This window comes from Cynoglossus semilaevis, chromosome 1, assembly GCF_000523025.1.
Source record: "Cynoglossus semilaevis isolate Cse_v1.0 chromosome 1, Cse_v1.0, whole genome shotgun sequence".
NCBI classification, from domain to species: Eukaryota; Metazoa; Chordata; class Actinopteri; order Pleuronectiformes; family Cynoglossidae; genus Cynoglossus; species Cynoglossus semilaevis.
In genome coordinates this window covers 2,001,538-2,012,999 of record NC_024307.1, presented here as the reverse complement: position 1 = coordinate 2,012,999, position 11,462 = coordinate 2,001,538, and the positions used below count along the sequence as shown (strand labels likewise).

Genomic DNA, 11,462 nt, shown 5'->3' with positions numbered 1-11,462 from the left:
GCTCTTCTACCAGAGGTCACGTTAACTTACCATGTGGATGGTCGGTGACATGGTGTCAACCTCATCCTCATCCGACAGGTCGGCCATGTTGACAGAGTTGAGGTCAGCGATGTCGTCCGTGTCCTCCTCGCCGGTCAGTGACGTCAACGTGTTCCCGAGCGCATTCAGCCTCTTGCCGATGTTAGGATCCATGTGAACGTCAATGCCGCACATCTTCCAGAGCACATTCAGAGTCCAGGTGCCGGCACTGCTGCTCTCTGCTTTGATGAGGAGATGTGAAAGTCGCGATGAAAACAAAGGAACTCTTTCAAACTGCTTCTTTGACTTTGATGAGTCCTGGGTCAACTTGCCTGCAGAAGGTTGACCTGTTGTTCTGGAGCAAACTTCGTATGTACCATCAGGTACCACACCTGTGTGCAGAGAACAAACACAGAGTGGCTGCATCAGGGGACAACTGCTCCACATCAAAGGCTATCAAAGGAAGGATGCCTTATTTCTATACTTGTGCACTACATTGTGTTTGTATACACTATATACATGTACTGTAGTATACTCGAGTATATACTACAGTACAGACGCCAACACAGAGGCTTGACTCACATGCGTTCATGACCAGATCTCCTCGGACCTCCGGCTTCCAGTCGTCCCAGGATGTTTCGAAGCCCTCAGCGAAGCGAATACAGAAGTTCTTAAAATGACCTTTGCTCACGAGAGACTCAGATGAACAGGCAGTGATGAGTGTGCTCTCGATGGTCAGGACCAGTGCCGAACCAGTGTCGAAATCTATGGTGTGATTGGCCTGGTGGAGGAGCAGGGAGAACAGTTAGACACAGAGCAACACCTGGGAACAGAACCCACAACCATCAATTTGGACCAATCAGGACGTTCGAGAGGTTGATAACAGTTCATGATGCTGCCGCTGGTGATTAACAAAGTCATTGATCACTGCATCAGCGCACAGCAGCTAACTGTTGGCCGCTGGTGTGTGACACGGGGTGAAGTCCCACAGCCTGGGGGACCAGGGGTGACGGGAAGTGACCCAGAGAAATGCCCTGGCTTTATGTCTGTGTAAAAACCTCTTTACCTTTTTAATAACAACGTTATGAAAGGTAAAAAAAACTGTGTCTCAGTTCCAGTCCACGAAGCCGAACTGTTACCAAACCCTCAGTTTGTTAGAACCAGCAGAACTCCCTTTGATGTACCAGGAATGTCTGTGTTTTTACTGGGAGATTAGGAGGAACTGCAGTCTGATTATGAACAAGCAGGTACTTTACCAGGTACTGTACCAGGTACTTTACCAGGTACTGTACCAGGTACTGTACCTGTGGACTCTCCAGTGTTCTTGTTAAAGCAGACCACAGTTGTCACACCAAAACCACTCCACTCACTTTCACACTGTTCTGTGGACGGCTGTGTTGTTGTTCTTCATCCAATCGTCAGTCTCGTGGGCAGAGAACAACAGGGTTCTATTTGTGCCACACTCACACCACACTGCAGAACCAACACCATTTTAGCACTGATGCCTCAAAAACCTTAGGAACCAAGTCTTTTAGCCAGAAGAACACAGGCCACGACTTGTGAAGTGTAGTGCAGTGCATGAGTGATCACAGTGAGTCATTGTCAACAACAAACCAAAGATAAAAGAGGGGGGGGGGTTACTTTTTTGGCATTTTTATGGTGGTCTATGGATGTGGTGGCCCCAGCCTCAGGGTTGATGCCCTCCGTAGCTGCTACTTGTCCTTTCTATGGAAATAAGTGTGACATGACAGCCAGTACATCAACACTCATCATCAACAATCAACATCCAGAGTTCCTCACAGGAGAAGGTTCCTCACAGGAGAAGGTTCCTCACAGGAGAAGGTTCCTCACAGAAGGAACAAAAAGACAGAGATCAAAGGATTTTCTCTTTTACAAAGACCTCGTCTCTGATCGAAAAGGTTCAAACTACAAAGAGTTGGTGAAGGATGTAAAGATGGTGGATCAAGTACCGAGGTCAGTACTAGGTCAATACTAAGGTCAGTACTGCAGTTATCTGCACTCATGTCCTGACTGTTCACAGTATTCACATGAACCTCAAGGCCATTGTACCATCAAGAACAAAGTGGAGTGTATCTGCAGTGTGTGTTCCGTTGTCATCCTCCCTACTCTGATCTAAACATGTTAGAACCCTAGAACGATCTTGTGTTCCGTTGTCATCCTCCCTACTCTGATCTAAACATGTTAGAACCCTAGAACGATCTTGTGTTCCGTTGTCATCCTCCCTACTCTGATCTAAACATCTTAGAACCCTAGAACGATCTTGTGTTCCGTTGTCATCCTCCCTACTCTGATCTAAACATGTTAGAACCCTAGAACGATCTTGTGTTCCGTTGTCATCCTCCCGACTCTGATCTACACATCTTAGAACCCTAGAACGATCTTGTGTTCCGTTGTCATCCTCCCGACTCTGATCTACACATCTTAGAACCCTAGAACGATCTTGTGTTCCGTTGTCATCCTCCCGACTCTGATCTACACATCTTAGAACCCTAGAACGATCTTGTGTTCCGTTGTCATCCTCCCGACTCTGATCTACACATCTTAGAACCCTAGAACGATCTTGTGTTCCGTTGTCATCCTCCCTACTCTGATCCAAACATCTTAGAACCCTAGAACGATCTTGTGTTCCGTTGTCATCCTCTCTACTCTGATCTAAACATGTTAGAACCCTAGAACGATCTTGTGTTTCGTTGTCATCTTCCCTACTCTGATCTAAACATGTTAGAACCCTAGAACGATCTTGTGTTCCGTTGTCATCCTCTCTACTCTGATCTAAACATGTTAGAACCCTAGAACGATCTTGTGTTCCGTTGTCATCCTCCCGACTCTGATCTACACATCTTAGAACCCTAGAACGATCTTGTGTTCCGTTGTCATCCTCTCTACTCTGATCTAAACATGTTAGAACCCTAGAACGATCTTGTGTTCCGTTGTCATCCTCTCTACTCTGATCTAAACATGTTAGAACCCTAGAACGATCTTGTGTTCCGTTGTCATCTTCCCTACTCTGATCTAAACATGTTAGAACCCTAGAACGATCTTGTGTTCCGTTGTCATCCTCCCTACTCTGATCTAAACATCTTAGAACCCTAGAACGATCTTGTGTTCCGTTGTCATCCTCTCTACTCTGATCTAAACATGTTAGAACCCTAGAACGATCTTGTGTTCCGTTGTCATCCTCTCTACTCTGATCTAAACATGTTAGAACCCTAGAACGATCTTGTGTTCCGTTGTCATCCTCCCGACTCTGATCTACACATCTTAGAACCCTAGAACGATCTTGTGTTCCGTTGTCATCCTCCCTACTCTGATTTAAACATCTTAGAACCCTAGAACGATCTTGTGTTCCGTTGTCATCCTCCCTACTCTGATCTAAACATCTTAGAACCCTAGAACGATCTTGTGTTTCGTTGTCATCTTCCCTACTCTGATCTAAACATGTTAGAACCCTAGAACGATCTTGTGTTCCGTTGTCATCCTCTCTACTCTGATCTAAACATGTTAGAACCCTAGAACGATCTTGTGTTCCGTTGTCATCCTCTCTACTCTGATCTAAACATGTTAGAACCCTAGAACGATCTTGTGTTCCGTTGTCATCCTCTCTACTCTGATCTAAACATGTTAGAACCCTAGAACGATCTTGTGTTTCGTTCTCATCCTCCCTACTCTGATCTAAACATGTTAGAACCCTAGAACGATCTTGTGTTCCGTTGTCATCCTCCCGACTCTGATCTACACATCTTAGAACCCTAGAACGATCTTGTGTTCCGTTGTCATCCTCTCTACTCTGATCTAAACATGTTAGAACCCTAGAACGATCTTGTGTTCCGTTGTCATCCTCCCTACTCTGATTTAAACATCTTAGAACCCTAGAACGATCTTGTGTTCCGTTGTCATCCTCCCGACTCTGATCTACACATCTTAGAACCCTAGAACGATCTTGTGTTCCGTTGTCATCCTCCCGACTCTGATCTACACATCTTAGAACCCTAGAACGATCTTGTGTTCCGTTGTATTAGTTTATCAGAACAAAAAGATCAATATTACCTGAGTGAAGCCTGACAGGTGTACTACACTGGCAGGTATGTTTTATAGTACTACTTCTCCTCAGAGTTTAAAATACCATAAGATGTGGTTTTCACTTCAGAAATCCAGGCCAAGACTATGCTGAACCTCAGCCAATCAGGATGAACTGACTCCAGCAGTTGAGCCACACTGCAGCAGTGTACCTGCGACGTGCTGGTGATGGGCAGACAGATGCCCAGGTCGTCGACCGTCAGCTGCAGGAACAGAGTGCTGAAGGCCTGGGAGGAGGTCTGCTGGATGCCTGGCAGTTTGTCCACCACCTCCTTGGTGGCCACGTGGATGTCTTTGTTCAAGGCCAAGCGCTGTTCGTTCCAGTTGTCATAAGCTGCTTTGTAATTCAGCCAGAAGAGCACAGCTGCAGTGGGGGGGCACAAACATTTACATGTCAATTCAAGGTCCAAAAGAAACTAAAAAAAGATGTGAAATGTTCTGAGCTGCTGCCACTGCTTCTGTGAAAACTCCCTCCAACTAACAGTACTAGTGTCAACAAACAAGTACAGTACTACAAACTAGTACTACAGTGGAGGTGGGCAGAGCTACAGTAACAGTTCAAGGTGAAGAAAGAGAAACAGTCTATTTAGATGAACTCAGATCAGTCAGACCACACACACACACACACACACACACACACACACAGTCTGTTTAAAAATGTCAACCTCGGTCAAAGGCCACCGGTTGGGCGAAGACGATGGGCCTGTTGAGTGTGATGAGGACGGCTTCTTTGTCAGAGGAGCCGCTGATCTCCTCCTGCAGAGCGTTACGAAGACCAATCCGAGTCCGGAAGTACGCCACCTGGTGAAAGTCTGAGCCGGCCTCTTCGTAAACCTTGGTGAAGAACAGGTCAGTCATTCACGTTGAACTGTGAAGTGGGATCAAACACATACAGGTGTCCCTGGTCCCGTCGGTACCTGGTGTTTGACTATCTGTCCCAGGGCCAGGTTCAGGTCCACTTGACATTTGCCAAACAGTTTGAGGTAACTGCTGCTGCCCCCCCCCTGAGCCTTGCACTGGATTCTGTTGGACAGCTCCAACTCGATCAGACCGGTCTCAAAGCGGACAGCTCTCATGGAGGGCGTGGTCGCTGTCATCTGGATCCCCTGTCAACACAAAGACAGCTGTTAGGAAAACCATCCAATCACATTTGACTTTTATTGTCTGAATATGATTTAATGTCACAACAGCAATCTGTGTCTGGTCTGTGTCTGGTCTGTGTCTGGTCTGTGTCTGGTCTGTAGTTGTCCTTACCTTAAATCTGAGGCTGAGTGAATACAGCAGGATCTTGGGTTTGTCTGCGTCAGTCGAAGTATCGTGCTCGTTCCACAGTGGGATGGGTTGTTCTCCACCTGTAAGAAAGAAAATGCACAGAATAATGTGACTGCTACAGGGCATTAATGGAATTACACCCTGGGTGTGTCATACTACAACAACACATCAGGACTGTGTCCTGAAGTCAACGTTGACAATTGTTCACATTGACACCAGTAACATCAATGACATCAATGACATCAAAGACATCAATGACATCAATGACATCAAAGACATTAATAACATCAATGACATCTACTCCGTCTAACGCTGAACTCTAACTCTCTAACATGGAAAACAGTTGGATTTGAACTGATCACATGCTTCTTATGATGTCTACCTACGAACCTACGATGCTATGGTGTGTGTGTGTGTGTGTGTGTGTGTGTGAGACCATACCTGACACCTTCTGAATGACCTCGTTGACTTCCTTCATGAAGACCTTCTGCAGGAAGACCAGGTGGTTGAGCAGATCTGTGGTCAGGTTGTGTTCAAAGGAGCCTATCTGCACATCAAAGAGAGCAGATCAGAGAGAAGTCTTCTCACTAGATCATCCTCCACCATCAAGTCTAAATCTACTAGAATGTTCCAACCTCTGCCACACAGCGCAGGTAGTTGCCCTGCAGGTAATTCCCCTGCTTGGACGGGAAGTCGTCCGTAGCCCAGCCCTGATCGGAGTGGCTCTCGTGCTCCTCCATGATGTACTCCCCCGACATGGTGACCGGGGGCAGGGTCAGGCTGGCTGACGGGGGCATGGCAGACACGTCCACTGGAGACACTTTAGATTGGAAGCAGAGCTTGTGGTTTGGTAACTCGAAGGTGAAACTGGTTTGAGCTCCTGTAAAAAAGAACAGCAGTGAAACAGAAGTCTGATCTCTGGGCGTCGACATGCTAACAGCTAACAGCTAACAGCTAACAGCTAACCCTTCAGTAGCGTAGGGTATTCTACTGTTTCCCTATGAGCAGGTGGTGTTGTTGTGTGTGTGTGTGTGTGTAGACACAGGAAGTGACATCACTGTCTGTTCGCCAAGTCTAACATGACGTGTGTACATCTGGAGTGATAACAACACGTCCTTGTTCTCTTCTTCAGGTCACACCATTATGATATTTAAAGGCTCTTCTCTGGTTGTCAACATGAACCGTGTGGCTCTTCTTTCCTGGCCTGCAGGTGGTGCCAAGTACACATTTAAAGGCCCCCTTTTGCAGCAGCTACATTCAAACTGTTGGATTCTTCTTCTTCAGTCACAGAACACAGCAATAGGAGAAAAGCACCGCTGTACTGCCACCCTGTGGACAGACTGTGTAGGTGGACTGTGTTGTACAGGTATTCAGCAGACTACATCAATTCATCTGATACAGCGTGAACTCATCCACATTCACACTAAAGAGTGTGAATGTCAATTGTGACTTCTCACTTTAGCCTTAATTAGCCTTAAACATGATGATGATGATGATGATGATGATGATGATGATGATGATGATGATGATGGTCCCTCACCCGTCATGCCGTGACTCTTCATTCGGCCCATTTTGTACTCGGCCTTCAGTGAGGGCAGGAGGGCAGCTCCGATGGTGATGCCGTCCATCATGGCGCTGAACTTCAGGACGATGGGCTTCTTTTCCAGACCTTCAGGAAGCTGGGGGAACTCGTTGGCCTCCACTGGGGTCTGATTGATGCTGGAGGCCTTGTCAGAGGGCTGTGGGGTGGGGGTGTCCTCTCTGTTGGGGGGCTGGCTGTGTGTAGGGTGTAGGAGAAAAGAGTCAGCTCATCATTCATGTCTCCCTCACTGCACATTCACACTGGACACTGGACTCTCTTCAGGAATCAAGGCCTCACGTATTTGACCTCTTGACCTGTGGCCGTGCTTCACATGAAGGGGAGACAGGTCATCAAAGGTCATTACTATTAAAATGTCTTCTGGTTGAAAAAGACACAGCTTTTAGGCCATAAATATATTCACAGCATGTTACCATGGAAACCAGCCACAGACAGACGGCTGCAGGAAAGGGAGTGGACGTTTTAGTAACTGAACGTCAGCTGTAAAGGGTCCCCTGGTCCCCCTCCCTCACGAACCATTGATCAGACTTTGGACCAGGACTACGTACGTGTTGGAAGGCTGGCGAATGAGGTCAGAGATCTGTTTGGAGAGCTGGTGAGAGCTGCGGACCATCATGCCGTGTAACGTGGCCGGGTGCTGGGGGATGTTGATCATGATCGCCCCCACTTTGAACACGGCTGCGTTGTTGGACTTCAACCCTCGCTGTGCGCTGTACAAGGCCTGAGACTTGGCAATGTTGCATTTGACCACGGTCCTGAAAGACAACAGCAAGGACGGTCAGGGAGGGGGCCTCAAAAAAACAGCTGACATGAAGGACGTGATGTCATGGACATGATGGGGGGGGGCATGTCAGGGGTCGCTGACCTACAGGCTCATGGCTTAGGGCCAAACCATCAGACAAAACGACTCTTGAACAGTAACCAGTGAGCAGACGTGTGGTGACCATGTGACTGATGGGACAAATGGGACTAGTTTTTTCACTGACAGATGTAGGTGACAATCACATACAGAAACTCTTGTTTAGCTGTGCTGGTGGGAGAAGTTGGGAAATCCTCCAGTCTTTGGCACAAGTTGGAAGAGAACGTTGGGAAAGTAGGAAAAAAAAAAACAGAGAGAGATTTGAAACAGTTCTGATTCAGTGAGGAGGCAACATCTGTAACAGCCCTGCAGGGGGAGCTATGTCCTTGTTCAAACTGAGAGGAGCCACAGCACAACAATAATAACAATAATAACATTAATAACATTAATAATGACAACCAGGCAGCAGCAGCTTGGATGTTCTCTTAACTTTAACTAATCTGACCAACTAACCCAGGTCAAACATGTCCAGCTAACGTTAACCAGCAGCACAAGGGTCAGTGACCTAGTTAACATTAGTGACGGAAGCACGAGATTAAATGACATCTGATTAAAGTGCCTCACAAACAACCTCACTGTTTGTGGGGGGGGGACTGGGGGGGTGGTGAGGAGGGGGACTAAACTCTGTCGTAGTTTCTAAAAAACACTGTTGTCAGTCTTCACTTTTATGATTATCATTATTATATTTATGAGTATGATTATCATTATTAATATGTGTATTATTATTGTCATTATTGTTATCATTATTATTGTTATTAATAATTATTATCAGTGTAACAGTGTTATACTACACAGATGGTTCAATTAAAAGTGGAAACCAACTTTATCACCTTTTCACATTTGTAACTAAAGGTGAAATGAAATACTCCAGTTAGCATTAGCATACAGCTAACAGAAGTCTGGTAGAGAAGAACATACTGGATGTCAGGAGTGACTCCTTCCAACAGGACGATGTTTATTCCTCCAATATGAGCCGACGCACACGTCTCCGTCATCTTCTGGTGCAGGATATCTGCCGACACATGAACAGTAGAAGAAGAGTTCAAGCTCAGCCTGTCATCAGGAGAACACACGGCTCTGTGTTACCTTTCATCTTCTCCTTCAGAGTAAAACTCCCGTGAATCTTCTTAAGCTCCGCCTCCATGGTCAGTCCACCAATGTCGGCCTCCAGGTGGGTCCGATTGACCATTCCGATGCCAAACACGATCAGCGTGACGTGCTGTGGCTCCGAGCTCACCAGACTGCGCCTCCTTCCTCCTGCAGCCGGGGGTTTGCTGGGCGTGGTGAGCTCCGGCTGCTCCTTCTCATACTCGAAGATGACTTTACAGAAGGGCTCGGACCCCGGCCGCCCGCCTTCTGGAGGAATTCACAAAGAAAGTCAAGCTGACATGGATACAGAGTAGAAGAACTTCTGACAGGTCAAAGGTCATAGAGTTCAGCTCCTGGAGCTTATCAAGTGTTGATGAAAAGTACACCTCAAACTTTGAAGGTATCACTGAACTCTGATGGTTTAAGAGGCTGTGCTGATTGCTGAGTGTTGTGAATGTGAGGTGCACCTGAAAGACAGTTCTCTGGGGAGCTTTTCTCCAGGATGCCCGTGGGGTCAGAGATGAGGGAGTAGAAGTTGAGCAGTTTGTACATGTTCTGCCAACACTCTGCTGACGGCTCACTCTGCTCCGACACCGTGATGGAGTCAGAGTCGTCCATCTGGATGGTCATGTGGTCCGCCACGTCACGGGAGCCCTTCCTGGACACCTGGACCAGTGACAGGACAACACCAGTTACAGGCCTGAAGGGTTGCTGGTTCCAAACTATTCTTAATTAATGACTCATTTAATTACTGTATCAGCACAGAGCCAGAGTTAGACAAGAAACTCTGTTCTAGAACCATGTGGAACACAGAACCACGTGGAACCATGTGGAACACAGAACCATGTTGAACACAGAACCACGTGGAACCATGTGGAACACAGAACCACGTTGAACCATGTTGAACCATGTGGAACCATATGGAACACAGAACCATGTTGAACCATGTTGAACACAGAACCATGTGGAACACAGAACCATGTGGACCCATGTGGAACACAGAACCATGTTGAACACAGAACCACGTGGAACCATGTGGAACACAGAACCACGTTGAACCATGTTGAACCATGTGGAACCATGTGGAACACAGAACCACGTGGAACCATGCGGAACACAGAACAATGTTGAACACAGAACCATGTTGAACACAGAACCATGTTGAACCCAGAACCATGTTGAACACAGAACCACATGGAACCATGTGGAACACAGAACCATGTGGACCCATGTGGAACACAGAACCATGTTGAACACAGAACCACATGGAACCATGTGGAACACAGAACCATGTGGACCCATGTGGAACACAGAACCATGTTGAACCATGTGGAACACAGAACCATGTTGAACACAGAACCACATGGAACCATGTGGAACACAGAACCATGTGGACCCATGTGGAACACAGAACCATGTTGAACCATGTTGACCACAGAACCATGTTGAACCATGTGGAACACAGAACCACGTGGAACCATGTGGAACACAGAACCATGTGGACCCATGTGGAACACAGAACCATGTTGAACACAGAACCACGTGGAACCATGTGGAACACAGAACCACGTTGAACCATGTTGAACCATGTGGAACACAGAACCATGTTGAACACAGAACCACGTGGAACCATGTGGAACACAGAACCACGTGGAACCATGTGGAACACAGAACCACGTTGAACCATGTTGAACCATGTGGAACACAGAACCACGTGGAACCATGTTGAACACAGAACCATGTTGAACCCAGAACCATGTTGAACACAGAACCACATGGAACCATGTGGAACACAGAACCATGTGGACCCATGTGGAACACAGAACCATGTTGAACCATGTTGAACACAGAACCATGTGGAACCATGTGGAACACAGAACCATGTGGACCCATGTGGAACACAGAACCATGTTGAACACAGAACCATGTGGAACACAGAACCATGTGGAACCATGTGGAACACAGGACGAAAGAGAGCGGTCTGTTGGACATTTGTCTTATTCTTGCGTCAGCTGCCACGTGTATATATTTGCTGTGTAATCTGGAGGCTCCCTCTAGAGTTGAGCAGCAGAATTGTTTCTGTATTTTCCCGTGGCGTCAGTGTCCACCCACTCCCTGCACACTTCACTTCACTTCTCCACGATTAAAACATTCAGATCAAATGTGCATTTCTAGTAATGACAATAAACCACCAGAGGGCAGTGAAGTCACCTGCTCTTAAGGTCTAAAGAAGATTTCTTTTTTTTTTTACCTTGGATGTACGCCGCTCCAAACGTCCGAGGGAGCTCCGTCCCCTGGGCTCTCTCCTCCCAAGTGTGTCCATGCCTGATGGAGGTCCATTAGGCTGCATCTGGCCTCCTCCTCCTCCTCCTCCTCCTCCTCCTCCACCCCTCTTCTTTAACGTCTGGGTGCCACTGCGAACCGTCCCATTCAGACTGCCACGGGAGCTGCGGCTGAAGTCCGACGACCTCAGATCCAGGCAGGGGGGGGGGGGGGGGGGGGGCGGAGCCAGCAGTGTAGCGACTG

The 11,462-nt window shown here is 47.3% G+C and overlaps 1 protein-coding gene across 1 annotated transcript in view; it reads right to left on the bottom strand.

Moving 5' to 3' along the window:
- The window catches only part of kiaa1109 (KIAA1109 ortholog), a 70,076-nt gene that overhangs the window by 18,696 nt on the left and 39,918 nt on the right, over positions 1-11,462 (bottom strand). The window contains 16 exon segments of the mRNA XM_025059126.1: positions 31-257; positions 351-410; positions 601-799; positions 4,269-4,480; positions 4,782-4,950; positions 5,034-5,222; positions 5,371-5,468; positions 5,830-5,935; positions 6,024-6,268; positions 6,929-7,164; positions 7,537-7,743; positions 8,766-8,859; positions 8,934-9,203; positions 9,404-9,602; positions 11,188-11,422; positions 11,424-11,462. The exon segment at positions 11,424-11,462 is cut by the window's right edge and continues 291 nt beyond it. Coding sequence (XP_024914894.1) covers positions 31-257; positions 351-410; positions 601-799; positions 4,269-4,480; positions 4,782-4,950; positions 5,034-5,222; positions 5,371-5,468; positions 5,830-5,935; positions 6,024-6,268; positions 6,929-7,164; positions 7,537-7,743; positions 8,766-8,859; positions 8,934-9,203; positions 9,404-9,602; positions 11,188-11,422; positions 11,424-11,462 — 2,785 coding nt within the window.